Source organism: Metopolophium dirhodum, chromosome 1 (assembly GCF_019925205.1).
Source record: "Metopolophium dirhodum isolate CAU chromosome 1, ASM1992520v1, whole genome shotgun sequence".
Lineage (NCBI taxonomy): Eukaryota > Metazoa > Arthropoda > Insecta > Hemiptera > Aphididae > Metopolophium > Metopolophium dirhodum.
Genome location: NC_083560.1, coordinates 99,658,627 through 99,685,955, shown reverse-complemented (window position 1 = coordinate 99,685,955; position 27,329 = coordinate 99,658,627). Strand labels below are relative to the sequence as shown.

At 31.7% G+C, this 27,329-nt stretch overlaps 3 protein-coding genes across 3 annotated transcripts; all 3 read right to left on the bottom strand.

Moving 5' to 3' along the window:
- Window positions 1-2,842: 2,842 nt before the first annotated feature.
- Window positions 2,843-4,906, bottom strand: LOC132933484 (IQ and ubiquitin-like domain-containing protein). Its single transcript, XM_060999754.1, has 2 exons — window positions 4,240-4,906; window positions 2,843-4,179 (listed from the first exon to the last, which is right to left on the bottom strand). The coding sequence occupies exons 1-2, from the start codon at window positions 4,904-4,906 to the stop codon at window positions 2,843-2,845; spliced, it is 2,004 nt and encodes a 667-aa protein (XP_060855737.1).
- Window positions 4,907-6,746: 1,840 nt separating this feature from the next.
- On the bottom strand, window positions 6,747-8,537 carry LOC132934435 (uncharacterized). The gene is made up of 2 exons (XM_061000735.1): window positions 8,282-8,537; window positions 6,747-6,868 (listed from the first exon to the last, which is right to left on the bottom strand). Exons 1-2 carry the CDS (start codon window positions 8,535-8,537, stop codon window positions 6,747-6,749), a joined length of 378 nt encoding a protein of 125 aa, XP_060856718.1.
- Window positions 8,538-16,977: 8,440 nt separating this feature from the next.
- On the bottom strand, window positions 16,978-26,736 carry LOC132948303 (DNA-directed RNA polymerase II subunit RPB1-like). The gene is made up of 4 exons (XM_061018722.1): window positions 26,578-26,736; window positions 24,944-25,613; window positions 18,423-18,487; window positions 16,978-17,725 (listed from the first exon to the last, which is right to left on the bottom strand). Exons 1-4 carry the CDS (start codon window positions 26,587-26,589, stop codon window positions 17,051-17,053), a joined length of 1,422 nt encoding a protein of 473 aa, XP_060874705.1. The 5' UTR covers window positions 26,590-26,736; the 3' UTR covers window positions 16,978-17,050.
- Window positions 26,737-27,329: the final 593 nt, after the last annotated feature.

Sequence of the window (27,329 nt, the reverse complement as noted above, 5' to 3'; positions counted from 1 at the left end):
AGCTGGTACCGGCCCACTGTGCTATAGAATAGTGGCACACTGGGCCAGTCCGCTACTGATGATAATCCGAGGTATTTCCGTTATTGCTTCGAAATACCAATTTTGACCCTTCTATAAACCCGTAGCGAGCACATCCTGCATGGCATACAATAAGTCGGCCTCCTTTACCCGTCGGCACCTTCAGACCACCTGAATTATTTTCATTTTGCCAAAAAAGGGTGCGTGAATGGTTTTGGTTTACCCACGTTTCATCGAGATAAACCACTAGCCGATCATCTTTATTTTCTCGCAGCGTACACATTTGTCGTAAATATTTACACCGAAGTGCAACGATATCATTCCTCTCCATTAAAAACATACGACCATCGTTACATCTTTTGTATGTAAATTTTAAATTTTTAGGAGCCTCTGCATTGATCGAACGCACCCAGTGTAATTTTTTTTTTTTTTACGACATTTAATATTAATTGAGCCGTTGGGTACTCACCCCGGTCGTAAGACTCGTAGACAGTTCTCCTCACAACATCGGAATCGAAATCATCCAGCTCTAAAACCGTTTTTGCGCTTTATACCCTTTACGTGGAGAAACAAACGTAGGATCCGCACCTGGTGTTTCTGGATTAATACTATTCTTTCCTTCAGCACAAATCCGTCTTACAGTACAATAACCCACACCACAAGCTTCGGCAGTAATAACATGCGCATTTTTAAAAAAATCAGCAGTTAAATCTGACTTATTTGATAATTGTTTTAAAAATAAATACACACTATAAACAATTTTTTTACTTAGACTGTGAGTATCTGAATCAGTAAACGACATTTTTAAATAGATTACACGGTAACGCAGGAGAAAAAACAGTGTAAAAAAATAGTTGTTTACGAGCGCACAGTAAACAACATACAAAAAGATATAATACACATTGCGCGCAGACGCGTGGTACTACGACCGCCGCACGCCGGGCAGGAGGTGGTATAGGTTGAGAACCAATGGCTAACAGGTAGGGAAGCCGTAACGGGTCGCGGTACAAATCGGCCACTTTTCATGTCGTGGACTTTATAATAATGGTACACGAACACGCCCGGACAAAATTCCGACCCCCGCGGTCGAACTTGAATTTCCGTCAGATTTCGTAACAGCCCTATTAGATTCGCAAGCACAAAAATCGTACGTAAACCCGACAGTAGCCCGTAAATACGGTAAAACTCCCCCCCATGGACCAACAAACACAGTCCGTATGACGGACGGTCACACTGCGACAACCAGTGGCACCTCCACATTCGAAGCTAGGATAGGTGCACTCGATATAAAATTCAAAGCAACCATCCTAGACAATTTGTATTGCGACGCGTTACTAGGACACGACTTCCTTGTCGATAATGAAGTCTCTTGGGATTAAGTCACGTGCACAATACACATAGGTAAACAAATTCGTACGTCGACATGTTGGAAAGGTAAGTCACAACCACCCGCCACTAGTCCTGACCTATCGCAACTAGAATTTGGCAACGACCCCGAAACGCGCGCAAAACTTACCGCCGTCTTAAACAAATACGCGGTAGTGTTCACCGACAAAGTAGGGTGTACCAAATTAATCAACCACGAAATTTTGTTAAAAAAAACCGTCACCAACCGCGTTAAAACCATACCCGTACCCTCAGCAGAAACAAACGGCTATCGACAACATGGTGCTCGATATGGAAACCCAGGGGCTTGTAGAACCAAGTACCTCACCGTGGGCCGCACCAGTAGTTTTGGCAAAGAAAAATGTTGCGCCACGGCAAATCTTACAATTTTGGCAGTTGTTTGCCGTGACTCGCATAGGTGGTGAGCAAAGGTGACCAAATCAAAATATATGCGTTCTACCTTTTACAATTACATTATAATATAGAACACGAGTGACAAATTGAAAATTGTGGACGTCTCCACAATTATAAACGAATATACGTATTTATCAAAACAAAACAGTAGTAACAAATAATACGAAAAATGTGTCACTGGAACACTTCACTGTACAGACAATAATAATACTGTGTCAACAGGACCATGTACAACATTAATAATACTAATAGAACAATACCATCGCGACACGACGACTACATGGTAAAATATTACCTTGTGCGTTTTTACTTCGTTTTGTCACGTATTTCGGTTCTTGTGATAAACCACGACGTCCGATAATTATTCACTGTTCACTATATCATAATATAGTCACAACTCGGTTCAAGAAATGTATTTTTTAGGACCTAAACATAATCTATCAAAAATAACAGATAGTGTGTATTTTTATGAGTAATTTTTATGTACAAATATAAATATCATAATATTGCTTTTAGGATTTTTTTGTCGACGAAAAATGCACTTTGGCTACTTTAAATTCTGACCAACATATTATGAAAACTAGCATAACTGATTATTTGTACATGTTAATGGGTAGAGACTTAGAACCAGTAGACGAAGTTCCTGCTGGCAATATATTTGGTAAAAATATTTTTAAATCATATTTTCATTCATAAAATATTAATTTTATTGTTCTGATATACATCAGGTGTTGGTAATTTAGAATAATACATATCTTATAGAGTGCTACTTTGTCTACGACTCTAGCTTGCAGAAATTAAAGCTATGGCCACACCAATCATGAGGTTAACTTTGGAACCAAAATATTCAATGGATTAGCCTGACTTTGTCAGGGGTCTTAAACTACTTAATCAAACAGATGCGTATGTTCAGGTAATGTGAAAATTGTAAAAATATAGATAAAAATATAGATAAGATAAAAATATTATGCAATATGGGTATAAATCGTTATTGAATTATATAAAGATGTATGTGCATTTTTATTTAATTGTTTCTCTTATTTCTCTTTATATTACGATCACATTCCTCTGCTTTTTCTATTAAACCTTTGAAATATTTTTTTGCAACTATGTGTTTAAAATTTATGTTATCAATAAATGTTGATGAATACATTTTATTTATGTTGCGAATCTTGGAATGAAAATAAGCCTCCTCGATACTCAATAATATTGTATTTGAAGGGGACCATTCTAGTTCTTTATTCCATCTCACTAACCTCAATTGTATTATATCGTTGCAGTCGCTAATAGCTGATTTTCCTTTCCATATGATGGTGACAAGGTAATATATATCTTCTGCATTTAAGAAAAATGCTAAACAAGTTTTTGTGCACAGTTGTGCCTCAGTTGTTTTAATATTTGTCAATATGTTTTCATGGGGTGTTAAAACAATTTGGTCTATTGTAATTCTATACAAATGATTACAATCTTTACATGTTGCTGCTTTTGTTAAATTTAATTTCATAACAAATCTATTTAAAGTTTTTAACTTCCTACAGTTATAGCATTTAATGAAGTTTATAGGTTTTGACATTTTTGATGTGATTGCTGGATTTATTTCTGGTTGTTTAAGAATCCGTTGAAAAGATATTTCAATACGTTTCCTCAAAATTTTTAAATTTTTGTCTTCAATTTGAATAACATTCAACATAGTCAACTCTCTCTTCAACAAATTAATAATCTGTTTTGTTAAATCTATTTCTTTTAAGGGCTCTAAAGTTTCTTGCAACTTTAAAAGCAATTTAGTTCTTTCATCTTTATTCAGATCATTTCTTTTTAGGCCTATGTAGAGTTCCATCAGTTGTTTGGCTTGATACGTTTCTGGAGTTTTGATGGAAATTGTTTCACCATTGCTTCTTGTCATGATAATTGGCTTAGATATTTTATATAGTTGTCCAAATATTTTTTTATCTTTTGCTATTTCATTAACTTCATTCCTTTGTTTGGTTATTTCTTTAAAGCATTCCAATTCTTTTTTTAAGTGTTCTTTATTTTCTCTAATTACACATTTTGGTGATTTATTTTTTACATTACTTTTAATGTTTTTATAATGATCATGAATTGCAGAATAAAGAGCTTCAAAATCCTTAGTCTTAGTGGGATACTGTAGATTTAATTTATTTTGCGACTGCTCAAACCTGATAATATTTTTTAAGTTTTTCTCTTCATCACACGTTAGTTGCTTTTTGTAGTAATAGTATTCCAAAATGTGGTTTATTTTCATCCTTGTCATCCACAATCGCACAGACTTTTGTATTATACGAGCATATTTATCAAGTTTATTTATTCTGTTTGCATCGGGAAGTATAACAGGACAAGGAGCTATTGTTAGAAAAGACAAAGATTAAATATACATCGATTTTCTTATCTTATAATGATTACTTATTTCTCTTATAACATTTAACGATCGAAGAATATCCATTGATTCAGTCTGAGTACCACATTCAACAACAGATTCAGTATTTCCGTCTTTAGTTTGAATAGTTTGAATTGATATTGAAATTGTGTTCTCGTTGTACTGACTGTTAAAATCAATATCTTCATATACTGTTTGTACTATTGTATTTCTATACAGCCTACCCGTATTCTTATTTCTGTATCCTGTTGTATGTTTTGGCATTGTGGCATTAGTGTCGAGTACATTTCCATACTCTGGATGTATCTTAGGCTGTGCTGAAGCTTTGGGTTCCTCGTACATCTTTTCAATGTCTTTATGATGTTTGATACTTACTGATATTTGAATGGGACAATTATTCCATTTTTGTTTTAGTACTGTATAGTCGTTTGTTTCATATACTTTATGTCCATCATGCATAACACATTTAATTTGTTGAATATTTTTTATTTTTGGATGTAAGGCTGGTAAAATGAAACGTTTTACATCCAAAATTGTATCGGATAAAGCAAAATTAGTTGACAAGGTATTATTGTTGGGTAGTGTTACTTGAACAGGAATAGAGATATATTGATTTGGAGGAATACACAAGTCTGAGTACATTTTGGTATCTCTGTCAATATTGTCATGCTCTGATGTAGTTATTTCTATCATGATTCACACTCATAAATACTTTTATCAACTTAAATAGTATACTGAATTACAATTTAAATGTTTTATTTTATTCAGAAGAATAAATGTTTATTGTATTATAATTACAAGCCAACAGATATTTTTATTATTTAATTTCTTATAAAGAAATCTATTGAGAGTAAAAACATTTTGTGTTGGATATTTACTATTTATAGAATTTTATACTTACGAGTATTATAAGTTTTTCTAAGGAGCAATTTCTTATTGGCTTAAACTATTATTGATTTTAATTTATATTGCTTATATAATTTAAATCATGCTACAAAATCTCAAATTCAAATTAATTAATGAATTAACATTACATTGTTTATTATAGGTAATGATGCAAGAAACAGGTAAGCATGTAATTGTCACTACAGGAGAAATACATCTTCAAAAATATTTAGACGACCTTCGTGAAACGTATAAATTAATAAAAACTCTAATCAAAACTTAATATTTAAAAGCTAAATAACTAAACGTAAAATTTAAAATTTAATAATTTAAATTTAATTAAGATTTTTGTTAGGTAAATTATCTCTCATACGTCATGTAAATCATATCACCTAATTTATAAATATCAATTTTACTTATTTGAAAATATTTCTTATAGATTGTAAAGATTATAAATTTATAAAATAATATAGAAAAAAAATAATAGACTTACATAAATCCAAATATATGTGTTTATTGTGTTACTCATAACAAAATATTTATATTAATCACTTTTCCTTTTTTTCATAAGGTACGCTAAAATCGATGTAGTTGCTACAGCTCCAATAGTGCCTTTTCAAGAGATTGTGGTGGTTCCGCCTAAACTGGACATGGCTCATAAAATTGTTGGAAACCAGAATCCAGTAATTATTATCATAATTATACAATTGAACCTTAGAAAATGATGTAATAAACATTTTATTAATTATATAAACAAAAACAACATTTTAACTTTTTTTAATTCAATATTTCATGAACTTTTCCTTAAATTAAGTCGATACGTGGATGCTGAGAATTAATAGCTATATAAGAAACTTGTTTATGAAGGGAGACTGTGACTCAGAACGTGAACGAGGCTGCGAATCTTCAGGAGATTCGATGTTTGTGTAGTTTGATGACGAAGGGGAAACAACACTCGAATGTTGTGTAATATAGATTGTATAGCACTAAAATATGTTGATGTATCGTTCTGATTGGACACAATTAGTTGATGACTAGATGCATAATTTTGATGAGTTGAGCGGATTGGATAGTTGGGCGACCCCTGTGCAGATGTGTTGTGTTGAAAATGCATATGTTGTAATACAGTTTGATGTTGAATACTTGGACTATGTGAAGACACAAATTGATTGTTATTTGGGTACATTCTATACGAATGGCTTGCTTGGTATATATATTGTGGATGATGTGTGGGAAGTACTGACGCTGTGTGTGGTAGCTGGAGTGTTTCTGATTAAATTTGATTTTGTTTTATTGTTTGTGCAATTCTAAGTACTTCTGTTCTGAATATAAGTGTTTCGTCGTCATTAAATTTTCGTATAATGGGTAACAAAGAATGAAAAAATTTTGATTTTCTGGTTTTTCATCAAAAATTTCTTCCTGAATTTGTGCATCTAAATATTGCATAAATTTCTTTGCAAGATTTGTTTCTTTTTGTTTATTTTGTTTTGTTTTATTTGATTGGATATTTTGTGTCGTAGAACTTGGTTCAGCTTCAATTTCTGTAGGTTGAATTTCAGTTTCCTGCACATCAACTTCGGTGTTATCTAAATTAATATAACTTGAAGTTTTTCTCGGAGTAATTGTGTTTATCAGGAATCTCATTTGTTCATGGTATAAATATTGTTTTTATATTTTTTTTTGCGCCATCTCCTGATTTGGGTTTATCCTCTTTTAAGCTTCTAGTGAACGCATCTCTAAGATTCCTCCATTTCTTTTCTATGCTGTTTCCTATAATTAATTAATAATTTGAATATCGAATCTCAAATTACATACAACAATAAACTATTTAATATATACGACGATATAATATAATGCATTTAACTGTAACAGTGGTGGTTTTTAAAATGCAGCTACTGATACATATTATATTATATTATTTAAATAATCTAAAAAATGTCAGAGTTCAAAAATTTTATAAAAACATATAAAATTGCACTATCTATACTTTACCCGTAACACATATATAAATATATTATGTTTTATACATTTTCAAATGAAGACAACTTTTTATTTAGTATTTCAGATACCTTGGGTCTGGGTGTACATTCACAGATTTGCATTATTTCTACAAATTAGGAACATCAACAATTGCTCAGATTATTCGAGAAGTTTGTATTGTAATATGGGATGAACTAGTTTAAGTTTATATGCCTTCTTTTACAGATCAATATTGGCAAAATATTTCTACTGGTTTTGAACAACGAGCGAATTTCCCTAATTGCTTAGGAGCGGTGGACGGAAAACACATTCGTATAATTAAACCCACTGGAACTGGTAGTCAGCATTATAACTATAAACATTATTTCTCAATTGTTTTATTAGCAGTTGTGGATTCAGACAATAGGTTTATATATGTTGATGTGGGACCATTTGGTAAGGACTCCGACTCCACTATTTTCAAAAATTCATCGTTCGGAACTTTATTGGCCAATGAATCACTACATATTCCCAGACCATCTCAATTACCGAATACGAATGAAACTGTTCCATATGTATTTGTTGGCGATGAAGCTTTTGGTCTATCAAAAAACGTACTACGACCCTACGCAGGAAGAAATTTATCGGAAAAAAAATTTTTTAACTACCGTTTGTCTCGTGCACGAAGATATGTGGAATGTGCTTTCGGAATTTTATCAAATAAATGGAGGATTTTTCATAGACCTTTAAACGTTAACACAGATTTGGCGATTGATATTACAAAAGCTTGTTGTATTTGCATAATTATGTACGTGAAAAAAATGGATATGTTTTTCAAGACACGGTAACTATTGATGGGTTCAACGAAATTGAAAGACCTAATAACATCAACCGTGGCAGTAGATTCGCAAGTGATATAAGAAATACATTTGCAGATTACTTTCATACCATAGGAGCTATACCATGGCAATATGGAAAATAATTAAGTTATAATAATTATTATTTTTCTAATTTTAAATATTACATATTAATATCGATTTTTTCGCCATAATATAATTTTGCTTAAATAGTTTAAGTATTGACTTAAAATAATATAATAGAACTATACTTATAATATAATAATAATATAATGCTGATGACATAAATATAAAATGATGAGAAATTATTAAATTGAATATATTATTACACAACGTTTAAATAAGAAATAAAATGTCAACTACTTACCAATTTGATTTTGTTGCTGCCTAGAGATCTTATTGAAATCTGGATAAAATAAAACACATATTTCTTCCCAAGCCGCTCTTTTTAAATTTCTATCTGAATAATGATCCTGGCTTTTATTCCAAAGAAGGGCTCTTGCTTGGACTTCACTTATAAGTACATCTATATCTATATTTAAATTTTCGTCTGAAAATTCACAAATTTTCGGCGATGGCGTATTCGCTCCGCCAGAGCGGTTGCATTCATCGGAGGATGACATGGTACTGAGTTTGTTTTTTCGGTTTATTAAACGATAATGATCGTTCGTGTGTTTTAATCAGTTTATTTCTGTACATTTTGATTGTGATATTTTAGTCGTACGATATTTTTATCGTCTGGAATATTAAAGTGCATCCGACAGTTTTCGAGGCGACGTACGATTATCTTATCGTACGACATTTTATCATGATCGTGTGAACATCCCTATTTATAAACATGTAAATTCAAATATCGTGCGATAAATTAATCGTACGATGAAATATCGTTCGTGTGTAACGGCCCTAAGTGTAATGTGTAAATTATAAGTATATTGATATGTTTTTATACCCTTTTCAATTTCTAAATGATTCTGCAAATTCACCGCCTGGAGATTGAATTCGCACATGTGTGCAATCAATTGCACCAAATACTAAAGGAAATCGGGCAATCTTGAACATTTTCATCTTTATTTCGACGAAGTCATTAGTAGGGATTTTTAAAAATGAGCCACTCAATCCTGCAATAGCATATGATACATATTTTTTAATCGCTCGGCTTGCGGAAGATACACTTACGCCAAACATATCTGCCACTGATATGAGCATAGTTCTCAGAGCATAAAAGCGTAGAGTAAGTAGTACCTGGTTCATTGGAGCTAATGCCATATTCCTAAAAAACATTCATGTGTTAGGTAACCAGGATATTAGGTAGGTAGGTATACTCTATAAGATCAAATAATATTTCAGAACACAATTATTTATTAATACTATTATTTTATTATCGATATTTTTCATTAAAATATTTACCTGTTAGTAGCTGTTTCCAGTTTTCCCGCGAGTAAAATTAATAGGTAATCTACACAGTTTTTGGAGAGACGAAATCTGTATATGAATTCATCATCTCCTAAAATATTATAGTAGTTTGACCTATCTTTATATTGTTGTGGTCTTCTACGGCCAACATTATTAACATCATCAATAAACCCAATCAAATTATTGATTTAATTAAATTATTCATTTTAAGTTAAATATTTTACTGTCAAAAAAATAAAAAGAACACAGCATCACAACACAGTTGTAGAAAGCACAGCAGCAAATGAGTTGCAGAATAAACTAATTAAATAACTGATAAAAAAAAAACATCACAACAAATTCGCAAAGTATTTGCAAAAATATAAATATCCAGTCCTTATACTCTATGGATTCTTCCCGCTAGCTACTTTAACGGGCAGTAAAGCTTGCCGCTAATAAAGTGACCGCTATCTCGTAGTTAACGGTAACATTTTATGTAACGGTACATTGTAATAATGGAATATTAAAAAAAAGCTGCTAAATGTGTCCGCTACGTGCGTGCACCTTAGCAGGACATTGTAATAACGGGCCTTAGTGATATAAATGTATAATAGGTAATTAAAAAATTATCCTTAGAAATATAGGCTGGTAGACCGTCTCTGGTCAAAATCGATTGTGGTATGCGATGATTTATCATTGAATTCAAATTTAAGTTTTTTACATCCAATACTGACAAGGTAACAATCGACATTTTCTGTAGTACCTATATATTATAGCAATAGCAGAATGACTTTTCTATTTGTTTTTTTATTACAATATTATAATTTACATGGTTTCTATAACAATTGTTACATTAATGTATCTATTTTTTTTATAAAAATGGTAAAACAGCAAAATTTAAAAATAGTTTGCCACCCTCATTTAACCCAACTTCCGAATCAACCCATAAATACGGCCCTGTGGCGAGCGAATTTCATTAATTTTAGTGTTGCTGGCTGAAAATGAAAATGCGACTGTGTTAGGTTTATACAGCTTATCGTATGGATACGTTGTTTATTATCCGACAGTAGTGTGAAGAAAGCACATTATATTATTAAATATTTTAGTTTTTACTAGTGCCGTTTTTCAAATTGTTAAATCGCGGGATCAACGTTGCACATTATTATGACCAGGCGGTGAAAAGGTTAGCAGAGATATGCGGGACGCTGAGAAAACGCGAAAATATGCCAAGCGTTCCAACCTACTCCGTGGACGCCGGTGGTGACAGTCCATCGACTGGTGGCATCAGCGGCGTGGCAGCATTGAGACGCTCTCTCCGGACGCGTACGGAGGCGTAGGTCTAAGAGCCACAATATGCGTAGTCGGTCGTGGTCCGGTCGCCGACGTGGAAGGAGACGTAGCGGTATCGACGTAGACGAAGACGACCTGACCACAGACGCCGAGGAAGACGAAGATGACGACGACGAATCGTCAACGGTCGACGCGACATCCCGGAGGAGAACTAGGAGGCGAAAGGGCAGCCGACGCCGTCGCCGTCAATATCAGATAAGTGGCGGCGACGATGATTACACCACCGACGAAGCAGAGACCACCGCCGACGCCAGCAACTGCCCAAGTCCTTGTGGTACCCGCCGCCCGAAGAGGAGAAGGAGGAGGCGGTCGAGTCGACGGTCAATGGGATGCAAGAGGAATGGTTGCCGTATCTTCACGCTTGGCGAGTCCACCGTCGGTGAAATGTCGGATGACTTGGCAGAAGTGAGTGGAACAGGTCACTTGCGGATGACGCGGAGCACTGCAGTCGTCGGGACTCGGGATACCCGAAAAACACTATAGGCTCCGGCACGTTCGGTCTCCGTCTAAACATAACGCTTTACCACGTCACATTTATCATCCAGACGATCATAATATTATGTATATTTTATTTCTAAAATATGCACTTGATCGAAAATAAATAATATCCGTGGTTATTTCCATGTATATTATTTTGATTAAAAGTTAGCTACCTACTACCACATTACCAGTTTCAACTGCAGCGCCCGGAGGAACGTTCTCAATTCTGAACGAAACGGGCAAAAAACATTTTTGAGAAATGCTATAACAGAAAATTGATTAAATTGTCTAGCTTTATTAAAATATATTCACAGAAATAAGAAAGTAGATTCAAAAGAAGTCCTAAATCAATTCCCAGACAGCATTTTGATATGATAATATTATAATAATATTTTTAGTCAAACATTTGCTGTCTGCAGGGTTTGCGCTTCAAAAATATAAAGCTATTTAATATTTTACTAATATAATATAGTCAATAGTTGTAGTATATGTATACATTATAAATTTTTTTGTAATTTTAACATTAGAACAATTTGTGTTTTATATTGTATCTTTTATTTTTATTTTTAAATAATTAATAGTAATAGTTTCATAGTTATGTATAGTACCTATCATATGTACCTATATAGTGAAGAGTTTTAACCGATGTCGGAAGCTGCAGTGGTCTTTTGGTCTGGTCGTCGGTCTCAAGCCGGTTGGTGTGTGAAAAGGAGTTCTGGTGATAAGGTTAGGACCGCCGAGGTTCGACGTGGTAGCCCGGCTTATGCCACCGGAAATTCGAAATTCTAAGAAAATCATATAGTCGCCACGATTCTTTTGGTGTCTAGCAGGTCAGTCACCTCAGTTATCCGGGTAGGCAATCCGACTTCGTCGGATAGCGGACAATGTGGGACGGCCGGGTCACGTCATAATATAATAAGGTATGCAATCCGACTGCGTCGGATCGCGGACAACGTTCTTTACTGCTACCGAAAACGCGACATTACGTGAAAAAAAATTTAAAAAAAATTGAGCGTCCATGCAAATCATATAGCCACCGTATTTTTTGGGTGTATAGCAGAGCAGTCACCTCAGTTATCCGGGTAGTCAATCCGACTTCGTCGGATAGCGGACAATTTGCGACGGCCGGGTCACGTCAATCAGGTATGCAATCCGACTGCGTCGGATCGCGGACAACGTTTATTACTGTCACCAAAAAAGCAAACATAAGTAATAAATTACGTCAAAAAAAATTTCGGACGTCCATGCAAATCATATAGCCAACGAATTTTTTTGGGTGTCTAGCAGGTCAGTCACCTGGAATGACGTTCGCCGTAGTATATAACTACACACAATGCAAACGATATACTACACAACCTAAAAAAACATTTTGTATATACCTACCTATGATATATGAACAAATAAAAATATCAATATAATATTACAGTTGTCAGGTGAGTTAACTGGTTGAGGTAATCAAATAGCCACTTTCTTATTTTGGTAATTAATAATTTAATGTAACATACAAATACTGCTACAGTTACTATATAATAAATATTAATAAATAAATAGATCCTCATTAAGTCATATAGTATACATGATAGTTAGTTATTAATTTGATTTTATGCTCATGATTAAACATACCTATAGTATAGTCGACTCGACTCGAGCTAGGATATTTTATTATATAATTAATATTTATACATTTATTATTTATTATAATATATACATGTAGGTACAGACCGAGTAGGCAAAAGAACAAAAGGGAGTCAAATATAATAATATAATAATAACGCAGTTTATTAAATCCAAAAAAAAAACATGTAAATATATCAATAAAAAATCGAAATTTTCGACGCATGTATTTATGCCTGTATATAGTAATACCTACGCGACGTAAAGTGGTAAAACTCGACTTTTCTATAAAATTATCGATGAACACGCGCGACGGCGGCACTCGGTTTGCACGTTATCTCCGCCGCGGCGGGCCCGTCGGGAACAAAGGACGGCCGCGCGCGGCCTGTAAATTTAGCGGAGAACGCGAATAAGGTCTGAGCGAAGACGCTGGAAGTCCTCAATGCGAGTAAAGATGAAAAATCTGAAGATATTGATATCTTCATACATAAACTAAATTATTTATATTAATAGATAAAAAAAATATTAGTTTTTATCTTTAATCTTTAAATATAAATACAAAGTTCTTCGTAAATATACCTTTTAGATTCTGAGTGAAACGATGAATGTATTGATTTTACAATGATGTGTGTTTTTTTTTTTATTTTTTTTTTTTTTATTTTTTTTTTTATTTTTTTTTTTATTTTTTTATTTTTGTGTCTGTGTACACGATAAGTAGTCGAAATAATGCTTCGATTTTCGACTTCAGTATCTTGTTCGATGGGAAAGTGAATATCGTTGGTGCATTGGGGAGGTCAAAATTTTAATTTCCCAGTAGTTTTCAAAAGCGATGTGAAAAACAAAAGAAAAATTAAGGAAAAACGGGAATTTTTACGCAAAATCGATTTTTAACAAAATCGATTTTGGTTATTGGTGTAACTCTAAAACAAATGACCGTAGATGCATGAAATTTTCACTGGTTGTTTATATTTGCATTTTCTATACACAATACAATTTTGAAAATAATTTGACTTTTTTTGAACTGTTTACGGACATTGTCAGTTTTCAGTTTTTTTAAATTTTTTTTCTATAAATATCAATAAAATTTTATCTGTTGGGTAAAAAAGCTTGAAAATTTAATAGAAGGCTCCTAGGTTATTGTTTCAAAGGCAGATGAAAAAAATTAAAAATCCTTAGTCACAGTTTTTTTTTATACACGTTTAAAGTTCAAATCTTGAAAAAATACGGAAAAATCACGAAAATTTGCAAATTATTTTGAGTTAGAAATTCATAAAAAATTTTCTTTTTAAATCTAAGAATTTAAAATCTAATACAAGATTCCTCATAAGTTTGTCTAACTTTATCAAAAAAAAAATTTCTACAAGAAAGTCAAATTAAATTTTTATGAGCGTTTTAAATTCATATTTTTACAACATTAGATATTCACTCGATTTCTCATGTACCGATTTCCTTATTTTCTTGTAATTCAAAAACGAATAACTGTAGATACATGAAAATTTCACTGAATGTTTATATTAGCATTTCCTATACACCATACAATTTTGAAAATATTTTGACACTTTTTGAGCTGTTTACGGGCATTTTCAGTTTTCAATTTTTTTAGTTTTTTTTTCTATAAATATCAATAAAGTTTTATCTGTTGGGCCAAAAAGTGTAAAAATTTAATACAAGACTCCTGATATATTTTTACAATAGCAGTTGAAAAATATTGAAAATACATAGGCACAGTTTTTTTTTATAAGCATTTAAAGATCAAATTTGGACAGAATTTATCAAAATCTCGAAAATTATCAACCATTGTAATTAATAAATTATAAAATGTTCAGTTTTTATAGCTAAGGATTGAAAATTTAAAACAAGATTCCATGTAAATAGATAATTCGGTTACCAAAAAATCTAAAAAATACACAAGCACAGTTTATTTGTATAGTCATTTTAAGTTCTAATTTGGACGAAATTACATAAAAACCTAGAATAACTATTTTAGTTATTTTGTTGTGATTGTATAATATTATTCTTGGGCACTTGAAACTTCTAATTTGTAATATTTTCATCGATATATTATGATGATAGTATCACGGTTTGTTGTTGATGTATAACGCGTTATATGTACCTAATGGATATTGTGATATGATTAATTTGGAATTTATTATAGGTCAATTTTTTTTTTAATACCATAGATAAGTGTATAATATGTCTTATACCTAGACTGACATATCGTCTCCACTCAGAATCGTTTTTCTTATACAATGATATATCATTGAATTCAAATTTAATACCATCCATTATACAGTGACCCACTTGTAACCTACAGTACAGCAGAGCGACATCCACTTGCCCACCTTTTTTTTTCTGATAATATTTTCTATACAAACTTATAATCTCTAAGTTCTTTGTAAATATACCTTTTTTTTCTGATATATAATATTACAAAGCAGAGGCCTGGGAGACCGCCCATCGAATTTTTTCATTGGCCGTCTCAAAAATTTTGATTGAGCGCCACAAAAGAAATCCGTTTTCCCTCCAATAGCCACTATAACGGAACGAAAAGTCGCCATAGGGGCGCCCTCGGTTTCATGTTTTATATATGGAGATAACCAAAATACATGTGTTTGTTAGAAACATAACATTTAATTAGTCAGACCTCTAGCTAGAGGTTAATACTTTCAGAATTAAAAAAGTATAAAATACGGTGAATGGTGGGGGCACAGACACATGACATTTTTTACGCAATACCAATTATTAACATAATTAGTTTTTCTTTTTTTTTTTAGTATAACCAAAAACTAAAATCTCCGTATATGTTATAAATATTTTACCAAATGTTTATAAAAGCACTTACTATACATGATTAAATTTTCATAATATTTTAACTCTATTTGAGCAATGTACCCATTAAAAGGAAACTACATATATTTATAAGTTAGGTAATTTCAAATTGGAAAAAACGAATTGATTAAATATTACTTAAGTTATGCGGGTTGAAAAAAAGTTAAAATTAAAGATAAATTATATTATTAATAAAAATTAATAATAAAAAAGAAGCCATTGACATTTTAAGAGGTATATTATACTCTAATTAAAGCAGATAAACATCGATAAGGTAAAATGACAAATTCAAGCTTTCGATACCACCTATATAATATAAATAATTTGTTTTTCTATACGCGTCAACATTACAATAAAATAACATATAACTTTTTTCGATTTGTTAGAGACGGTTTTGGGTTCGATCTCAAAATTACAAAATTTTGGTACCTACATTACCAACCAAAATAAAATGTATCCAAGGACGGGAAATTAAGTTGATTAAAGATCTGTCGAAAACCGATAATTACAAATGGATTTTCCGGGACAAAATAGGAAGCAAAAAGGGGAAAAAACTTGCAACTCTAGGTATATATAAACATTTATATCAGTTTATATTATTATTATAAATGTTATATAAATTACTGTGCAAAAATATAAAATATTGTATTATTATTAACCATTATGCATTGCTAAAAAAAGTATTTTAAAATTATTTATTCAAAATATACTTTTTTTTAAATGTGATGTAGGTATACTCAGTATAATTATATAAGTAATAATAACATATACCTAACTAAAGCAATTGGGTTGGTGGTTAAACTATACTATATTAATACTTTGAAGTGTTTTCTTAGCTTAATATTTATAGGTACATACATCAAATATATATATATATATAATATATTAATGTAACAGAGTAGATCAAAATATTCGTACTATCAGTGCATTGTCTTACCTACAAATTATACATACATGGAATGAGGAGTTTATACAAATGTATGAAGGAATGAGTAACTTATAACATTAAATTAGTAAAAAGTATATATTAATATATTATTATTTAACCTCTAAGAGTTTTACACATATACAGAAACAAATGTACGTTGCATAATTAAGTCATTGTATACCGGGTGTTGACGTTTATAATAAATATAAATAATAAATAAACATTCTTTGGCTATGGCTCAAAACTGGCGATAATCTAATTCCATATAGTGCTTTAATGTGGAATTATTGATATGACAATAATATATTGTCACATCTATTCTTAATTATTATCAAAAAACCTTTTTCTCTATATACCTATAGTCCGTGAAAATCTAAAAAGAGAAGTTTACAATTCACACCATACCTCAAAGACCAACAACTCAGATTTCAGACATCAGACATCTAATAAAAAAAATAAAAAAATAAAACTTTGTATTGGCAATTTGAAATTTTATTTACAAAAACATACAATAAATTATTTGTTTTTTGAATTCATTATAAATTAGTATTGTTTGTATGCTGGGGCGGCGTACGATTGCTTGTAGGCTGGGGCGGCGTGTCCGTAAGCCGGGGCGGGGGTGGAGTATCCGTAAGCTGGTGCTGGTGCAGAGTAAGCTGGTGCGGAGTAAGCTGGGGATGGTGCAGAGTAAGCTGGTGCGGAGTAAGCCGGTGCGGAGTAAGCTGGGGCAGAGTATGCTGGCTTGTAGGCTGGGGCGGCTGATGGGTAAGCCGGGGCCGATGGGTAGGCTGGGGCCGCTGGGTAAGCTGGGGCCTTGTACGCTGGCTTGTAGGCTGGTGCGGAGCTGTAAGACGGTGTGCCTTCTTTCTTCACTTCGGCGACGAAACCGTTGTAGTCGTCAGCGGTGTATTCGACGATTCTCTTGGTGCCATCGGGCTCGACCAGGCTGTAGGATCCTTTGACGTAACCGTTACCGTCGCTGTATTCGGACTGGCTCTTGATGTCGTATGTGGCATCGTCGTGCACGCTGTATTCGAAGTTGTACGGGGCTGGGGCGTAGGCAGGTTCCGGGGCGTAGGACTTGGGTGCGGAGTAAGCGGGTGCTGGGTATGCAGCGGGTGCTGGGTAGGCGGCGGCGGGTGCTGGGTAAGCTGCGGGTGCTGGGTAAGCGGGAACGGCGAGTGCGGTGGCGAGCACGCAAGCGAACACGGCGACGGTCTGCAACAGAAAAATGTGAAGGTATATTACAATAATATGTCGTCTTATTAAGGGCGACTTTTTTTTAGATAAATTACATATATATTTTGATATCGATATTATTATTAACAAAAAAATCCACCGTCGACGATATTGCTTTATATATCAATGTTATAATATCGAATCGGTGTATTATACAGCATATTATTATTATTCATTAAATATTTTATTGGTTTGAAAATATATTAATAGTATTATACCTATTATATATAGATAGGTACAGTTGCAAAACATGTAGGTACGACTAGAATGTGTATACAAGGTACGATTACGCTCTATATAGGTTAGGTACTAACACATTAAATTTGAACTTTTCAAAATTAATTTAAAACATAATTTACTAGGAACGATCCGTACCTATCTATTACGGCAAGAAATTTGAGCATGGGTGTGTTTTTTGATGTGTAGCAAAGCGGGCATTTGCCTGTGGAGGCAAATTATTGCAGCCAACCAAATAGTATTTTTGACAAATGTCCAAAAATATTTTTAAATAGCCCCCTCCCAAAAAGTCAATCCTTTAACACCATTGAATGAGGTAAGTAATAGTATAGAAACTTACATAGCTAACTGTTTTTATAACCACTAGACAAAACAAAAATCCAATGTTTAGGTATAGAAACAGAAAACGCGTATTTATAGGTAGGTCGTAGGTACTTACTTGGAATGCCATGATAGTGAATAAATAAGTATTTTTGGTTGTTGAGTGTGTTGACTGAACGTTGACTGAGTGTAAAGTCTACTGTCGATCGTCCGCTTTATATACGATTTTGTGCGTCGATCCACTCCCGCCGAAGCGGTGAGTTGTAAGTACATATTACGGTCTATACATGACGTATAATATGATGCATGACTGCAGGTGGTGGTGTCTCGGCCGTTCTCAACGAAGGCGTTCCCGTTCCAGTAACCTTGTATTCAAATTTCAAGCTAAATACTGTCAAAACTACAAATCGCACTAAATTATAATATATAATTAGACAAACCCAAAATATATTATATATTATTAATAATGTGTGTATTGGAACTAAATAGACCAGAAAAAATAATGTAGGTACCTATACTGTGTATCTATACATATTGTAAAATTAAATGCAAAACCAGAGAAGAGAGAAGTCAACCTGCTGTATACATATATTAGGTGTCAGTGTACCTCGCCATGAGTAGTACTGTAGTAATGGATGTGTTAAATATCGATTCAATGATAAAAAATTGCATAGGTATAAAAAACGATTCTAAGTGGAAAGTGGAAACGTTCTGTCATCATTTATTAGAAATACGATAGGTTGAATCAATTTTTACCAAAAACATTGTAATTTTTAAATAATTAATAATCATAATATTTTATATCAATATCTTAAAATATTATTGTTATTAACTTTTAAGTCAATACTGAAGTACTGTAGAACGGTCCGAATAATAGGTTAGTGGTGTAAATAGCTTAAATGATTAAAATATTTTTAAAATGTCATTGCGTATATAATACCTAATTAAAATAAAATATCTAATGGCAAAAAGTTTCAAGTCTCCACGATAATATTATTTTTAAATTACAACAAAAAAATAACTTACATTTTTATTTATATTTTAAATATCCATAAAAATATGAACTTCAACATCTATCAAAAAAAGTTTAAGTATTTTAGATATTTTTAAATTGCTATAAAAAAACTTGTATATTATAATCTTTTATTAATTGATATTTATTTTATTTTATTTAATTAAGCTTTTTGATCGAGAGTAAACTTTTTATCAACTTTCATAAAATAAAACTAATAAAGTTCGAAAATGTAAAATGTATATAAATAACTCAAAATGAATCTAAATAATATTTCAATGAATACCTATTACCTATAAAAAGTAAAAAGTAGGTAATGGTGGTTAAATGTTTTTACTTTGACTATTTTTTGAAAAATTCAAATCTAATCAAATTATAATTTTTGAAATGCAATAAAAAAAACATAAAAGAATTGATTTTGAGTAAAAACGCCGGGTTTTACATATAAACATATAAACATTTTACTCTAAGTAATTAATAATTATCTATGTGATATTATTTACCATTGCAAAAGTTTAAAAATTTAAATTGTATAGTTTATTACAACAAGGCCGTTTGGATGAGAAAATATAACTTGAAATTGTTATCTAAATGGCTACATCATACATTAAAAACGAAGATTCGTAATGACCGTGTAGAAACGACCAGTTGTGTGGCCTATGCTTAAATTTCACAGGCGTTATTTTATTTCGTGACTCAAGATGCAATATTATTAACTGTTAATATATTTTTATATAGTAATACACCATCTATTTATGACGATTTTATTTATTGATTTGTCTAATAAACAATTAATCCAAATATACGATACCTAATATTATTGTAAGAATATTGAAATCCTATCAAAATAATGCATAGCTAGTTAATTATCTTAAAGAGGATGTCCGGTGATTGAGGAGGTGTCACCGACAATATTCGGTATAATACATATAAACATGTTGAAGTTTTTAGGGCCATTAAATAGAAATAAAAATATCCGTTATGCAAATTAAAGATAACTGCAATTCAAACTGTATCTATATCATATTATATGCGTTTTTTGAAATATAATTTAAAGAAAAATTACAATCGTCTAAAACAAAAAATATAATATATAAGCGAATTTAGAAAATTAAATACCAAGAAATAAACTATTATAAATTAGCAAAAAACGCACATGAAAATGTTAAATCTTTTTTTTATTTAAGAATTTTTGCTGTAGGCATTTTATTTCATATTAGATTTTGAGTGGGAAATTATTATATTGATTTTAAAATGATATGTGTGTTTTTTTTTGTGTCAATGTTTTATTTTAATAATAGGGACAACCAAAAAAAAAAAAAATTGGAAAAAACGAAAATTTTTACGCAAAACAAGTTTTTGACAAAATCGATTTTCATATTCTATTGTACCTAATTTCAAAACCAATAACAGTAGATACTTAACATTTTCACTAAATGTTTGTAATAGTATTTTCTAAATAAAGTGCCTAATATTATTTACTTTAAGATATTGCCTATTCATGCCCCGAACCTATTATTACACCGTTCTACGGTCAGGTGGTATTGACACAATAGTTAATAAGGCCAGAAGAGCGATACGTACTGAGGTGACATAAATATAATATGACTATGACAAAATGTAATCAGTTATTGGCACTCTAAGGAAATTGTTACACAATATCAATGTTTAAATCATCCAATCAGAATATAACATTATTATCAAAACGTATAGTGATTAAAAATATTGATACTTATCAATAACTATAATACGCATAGAAAGACCTATGTTTGAAAAATTATAACATATTCCATTGAAAAATAAAAAATGTTTAGGTATATAGTTATTGACAGTACACTTGTAATTATAGTTAGATATTAGCACCTAGTGTTTGAAGTATGAAATATTTCACTATATGATAAAATATTTCACAAAACCGTGAAACATTGAAATTTTTTTAACACAAATAAAAACACAATTTATTTATTTTTTTAACATAATATTCAGTGTTCTAAATTCTAATGTATGAATTCAGTAGGTATACAATATTCATCTAATATAATATTGTATACCTACCTGTATCATTTAAACATTAAAATATTTTTAAAAAATTGAATAGGTACCATTTTATTTTTAAATGTATAATACCAAAGGTCGAGTATACATATTACATATAGGTCCCATACAATTATGAAGGTGATTTATGACAATTATATGTAAGCATAAAACTTATTTAAAAATAAAACAAAATTTATTAAAATACTGAAATATTTTATTTTTTTAAATTTCATGAAATTTTCAAACACTATTAGCACCTATTTACAATTTTGTAAATTCAAATTTATAACCACCTACTTATTAGCAGCTTAAATCATTTAGGTATTTAATCTTTTCTTCTATATACTACTTATATTAAATTAATATAAGTGTATTTATATAAAAATGTAATTTTTCAAATAACACTACTTGATATATTCTTAAATATTTAAAACTTATACCTTGGTGAGTACTCATTTTTAAAATAAAATAATCAATTAGGTAGTTATTACTTTAAAAATAATTAGTTTGCAGGATAAAATAATTTTTCTATTCTTAATATTAAATATAAATCATAAATATAAATAAATAAAAAGTTTAAATTAAATAATTTCCTGTCTTTAATAGTTTAATACAAATAATATGTTTAAACTTAACATATACTCTAGTATAAACATAATAGGTAAACACGTAATCATAATTACATAAATACCTATATAAAAATGTTAAATTAAGCAATCCTGTTTTAGTTATTAAAAAAAAATTTGTTTAAACACAATAGTATAAAAATTATTAAAAACATATTCATTAACCATACATATTTATAAAAACACTGTACCAGCCTAATAAACTATTAGTTGGATATTTTATATTATGTTTACACCTATTGTTATAACTTATTATTAATACGGAAGCCGGTAAGTTGAATTAATATTATAAAATTACAACAAAATAACTAAAATCGTTATTCTTGGTTATTTAATATACAATTTCGTCAAAATTTAGATGAAAAAAATCTAAGCAATTTTACTGTCCTAAAAGGTGATGACGAACACAAAGAAAAAATTTCTCTTACTTAATGATGCTATATGAGTTATTATCTCTTTTCCTTTTCCTTCATTTATAATTTTCTTTATATCTTCTTTATGCTCATGCATATTATGGAACATTTGTGATTAAACGACAAATGGTAATCGTTCAGTTTGTCGATTTATTTTTCGTTCACGCATTACTAGCCATACCAAACACTCTTGTAATGGTAACACTTTTGACTTCTTAATAACTGTGGTCTGATTATAATCATTTAAAGACATAATTTTATTTATTACAGATGGAGTTTAAAAAATTATAGTATCATTATAACATATTTGTGGCACTGGTGCATGTAATACTTTATTTTCTTCTACTGAACTAGTTTGCATGTTGTCGCCATTTCAACCTACTTTTTCAGATACTAAAGATGGCAATTTTTACAGTTTCTCACAATCAGCTTTATTATTTAAGTTTTCAAATAATCTATGTAAATATGTAATAATATGTTAAGTTGTTCTGCATTTTTTTCAGTTCGAATAGTTCTGTTAATATTTTTAAATTTTTCCGTTTTTAGGCCCTACAATTTCTGAAAACATGGTAGGTATATTTAATTTGTTATCGTTAAGTAATGTATTACTACAAGATTTTAAAGGACCTGCTGTATTTATCTATATTATACGTGAATAATGATGAGAATACAATAATTTACCTACGTGTATTTAATAATTAAATGAACAATCAACTACCTACCAACTATGAAAATAGAGAAAAAAGTTTGTGATATGTTTATATGTACTAAAGAGATTAGTAAAACCACAATTTTTTTGAGTATTTAGTTGTTTTGTTGAAATATTTAAAATTTTATAAAAGTACCTAGAAGCCAGAAGTATCCCCACACCGTTGTGACTACAACAGCAAATTTTTTAAACGATAATACGGGACCCTGTACTAAAATAGTGCTGAATAAATTGTTATTATTTCCCTCCGAGATTGTATATAATTTGCCCATATTTTACTATATTAATCTTAAGGAGTAAAAATATAAGCAACTTTTTTAACAATCTCGGAAAGCAATGATAATCTAATGGTATTTTGATAAGAAATGTTTTGCCAGTTTCTATTTGCTAGTGTCTCGTATTGTTGTTTATAGTATTTACTAAAAGTTCGTGTTTAACGAAAATATCACTTTTTAGTATTTTTATTAATTTTAATAATAAAAAAGTGGGTAACTGGATGTTGCTCTGCTGTACAGTAGGTTATAAGTGTAATGGATGGTGTTAAATTTGAATTTAATGATATAATATCATTGTATAAGAAAAACGATTCTGGGCTAAAGCGGTCAGTCAGCCTATGATATTACTAAGTATATTCGATGATATTATTGTGAATAAAGTAATTTATATATTTACCTATTTACGCGGAACCTTGTTTTAAATTTTCAATCCTTAGCTATAAAAGTTGAACATTTTATACATTTTTAACTACAAAATAATTATTACATTTTAAATTTGAAAATTCGAACTTTAAATGCTTATAAAAAAAATTGTGCGAATGTATTTTTAATATTTTTTAACTGCTATTGTAACAATATATCAAGAGCTTTGCATTAAATTTTCACGCTTTTTTACCGAACAAATAAAATTGTATTGATATTTATAAAAAAAAAACTAAAAAAATAACTAGTTATTTTATAGAAATACGGAATTTCATACATTAACGCTAACATATACATATATATATATAATATATATTACTTTGACCAAATCGTTTTTAATAGTTCTGACTACAATAATTTAACATTTCCGACGCATGTATTTATGCCTGTATATAGTAATACCTACGCGACGTAAAGTGGTAAAACTCGACTTTTCTAGAAAATTATCGATAAACACGCGCGACGGTGGCACTCGGTTTGCACGTTATCTCCGCCGCGGCGGGCCCGCCGGGAACAAAGTACGACCGCGCGCAGCCTGTAAATTTAGCGGGGAACGCGAATAAGGTCCGAGCGAGAACGCAGGAAGTCCTCAAAGGGGGTAAAGATTGATATCTTCATACATAAACTAAATTATTTATATTAATAGATTAATAAATAAACTAATCAATAAAATATATAAGTTTTTATCTTAAAAATATAAATACAAAATTCTTCGTAAATACACCTTTTTTTTCTTATATATAATATTATAAAGCAGAGGCCTGGGAGACCGCCCATCGAATTTTTTCATTGGCCGTCTCAAAAATTTTGATTGAGCGCCACAAAAGAGATCCGTTTTCCCTCCATTCTCCAATCTAATTCCATATAGTGCTTTAATGTGGAATTATTGATACGACAATTGTCACATCTATTCTTAATTATTATCAAAAACCCTTTAACTCTATATATAGTCCGTGAAAATCTAAAAAAAGAAGTTTACAATTCACACCATACCTCATAGACCAACAACTCAGATTTCAGACGAGATTGTGTGGGCAAGACTAATAAAAAAAAAAAAAAATAAAACTTTGTATTGGCAATTTGAAATTTTATTTACAAAAACATACAATAAATTATTTGTTTTTTGAATTCATTATAAATTAGTATTGTTTGTATGCTGGGGCGGCGTACGATTGCTTGTAGGTTGGGGCGGCGTGTCCGTAAGCCGGGGCGGGGGTGGAGTATCCGTAAGCTGGTGCTGGTGCAGAGTAAGCTGGTGCGGAGTAAGCTGGGGCTGGTGCAGAGTAAGCTGGTGCGGAGTAAGCCGGTGCGGAGTAAGCTGGGGCAGAGTATGCTGGCTTGTAGGCTGGGGCGGCTGATGGGTAAGCCGGGGCCGATGGGTAGGCTGGGGCCGCTGGGTAAGCTGGGGCCTTGTACGCTGGCTTGTAGGCCGGTGCGGAGCTGTAAGACGGTGTGCCTTCTTTCTTCACTTCGGCGACGAAACCGTTGTAGTCGTCAGCGGTGTATTCGACGATTCTCTTGGTGCCATCGGGCTCGACCAGGCTGTAGGATCCTTTGACGTAACCGTTACCGTCGCTGTATTCGGACTGGCTCTTGATGTCGTATGTGGCATCGTCGTGCACGCTGTATTCGAAGTTGTACGGGGCTGGGGCGTAGGCAGGTTCCGGGGCGTAGGACTTGGGTGCGGAGTAAGCGGGTGCTGGGTATGCAGCGGGTGCTGGGTAGGCGGCGGCGGGTGCTGGGTAAGCAGCGGGTGCCGGGTAGGCGGGGGCGGCGAGTGCGGCGGCGAGCACGCAGGCGAAGACGGCGACGGTCTGCAACAGGAGAATGGCACAAGTTAATATGATATAATTTAGTATTTTGCACATGATATAATATGTAATATATGATTATCGTTATCTTATTCTATTATAATGCAAACATACATATTTATTTGTTGGCTTCTTAATTTAACGGACGGTGATATTAATAATTTTTTTGAACCGGCAATAGGCTATATTTTGTAGTGTATCTACCGCGGTATAATATATATTAATCATTATCCTGTCCGTTATGGTAAATACTAAAATTATTTAATGTAGTATTGCGCGATATTTTTACTGACTACTGTTATTTTTATTATCTATATCGGAGTTATATACAATTGATATGGTATAGATTATAATTTATAGTTGTACATTTTAGGGTACAAGGTTAGATGACGTTCAAAATATTAAGTAGGTATATGTTATATGACTATAACGTAAATTAATTGAATCACTTTCTCGCGGTCGGCCGCTGCCCGGTAATTATAAATCAAGCTGAAGGGCCAAATTATATTATGGGGTAGTGCGACTACGATAATTACTGAACAAACGTAATCGAACTTAGGTTTCAGTTTTTTTTCATGTTTCGTTATATTAACTTATATACGGTTCTTCAAGAATAGGCTAATCATTATTATTATAAAACGTATATAATAGGTATCCGATGAATATGATATACCCTTTGGTAGGTACCTACGAAAGACCAACGTTCTTTGTCTCCAACAGCATTATTTTATGTATGATTCGCTTTAAATATAGTTTTAATGTGCATAAATGTTTGAAAGATATAAAAAAAATTAAATAAAATAGACGTAGGTACAATTTAAAGTACCTACAATGATGTTAGACTTTATTTTGTCAGTTTGGATGATCAAGCGACTTAAAGAAACGTACTAAGGTAAAATAATTTAAAAAAAATAACATAACATATTATATAGCTAAGAATAATATACAAAAGCGTTGAAACACTTACTTGGATTGCCATGGTAAATAAATAAATTTTTTTGGTTGTTGAGTGTGTTTGATTCACTAAACGTTGACTGAGTGTGAAGTTTATCGACGACGATTACCTTTATATATACGGTTATCCGAGCGTAGTTCACAGCCTCCGGCTGGTGACTCAGTGTTCGGTGTTCGGTGGTACCGCGGCCATTCACAACGATATAGTATGGCATAGCGGGGCGTATTCTCGGTATCGCAACCTTGCATTCGAATTCACAAAACTAACGAACCGTACTTAAAATAAAATTGAACTTATTACCTGATCATCGTAATATGCATAGCGATATATCCAATTAATTCCAAAAATAATATCGTCGTAATTCGATATAAACTTCATCGTAATTTAAACGTTAGGATTTCTTAAAAATATAATTAAAAGTCGTTTTAAAATGGTTTTGATGCAGTTGAAGTTTAATAAAATGTACCTTGTAATATGGCCAGAAATTTAAATATGATAGGTATACCTACTAATCTGAATATACCTAAAAAAATAATCAGCTTTAGAATAGGTATATTGAACAAGTAGTCGTATTATTGGTGTTATATTATGAAATATGTTATATTTAGATGGTGTATCAAAATGTCGAGTCACGGGGGTTATATAATTATTATTATTATACTTTCTGTCTTATGATTTACACCAAAATAATCAAAATCTATCCACTCGAAAATGAGTGTACTGTAAATATCTAACACTGTTTAGTGTTTAAAGTTTTCCATTAG

What these genes read in the sequence shown, in the direction of transcription:
- LOC132933484 (XM_060999754.1), bottom strand. Translation starts at nt 4,906, where the DNA reads ATGATAGAAATAACTACATCAGAGCATGACAATATTGACAGAGATACC. An exon ending in AAATGTTATAAGAGAAATAA is followed by an intron (nt 4,180 to 4,239) that starts GTAATCATTATA and finishes TTCTAACAATAG; the next exon opens with CTCCTTGTCCTGTTATACTT.
- LOC132948303 (XM_061018722.1), bottom strand. An exon ending in CGCCCCAGCATACAAACAAT is followed by an intron (nt 18,488 to 24,943) that starts ACTAATTTATAA and finishes CTTTACACTCAG; the next exon opens with TCAACGTTCAGTCAACACAC. An exon ending in TCACTATCATGGCATTCCAA is followed by an intron (nt 17,726 to 18,422) that starts GTAAGTACCTAC and finishes TTTCTGTTGCAG; the next exon opens with ACCGTCGCCGTGTTCGCTTG.
- LOC132934435 (XM_061000735.1), bottom strand. Translation starts at nt 8,537, where the DNA reads ATGTCATCCTCCGATGAATGCAACCGCTCTGGCGGAGCGAATACGCCA. An exon ending in GCAGCAACAAAATCAAATTG is followed by an intron (nt 6,869 to 8,281) that starts GTAAGTAGTTGA and finishes AATTAATTATAG; the next exon opens with GAAACAGCATAGAAAAGAAA.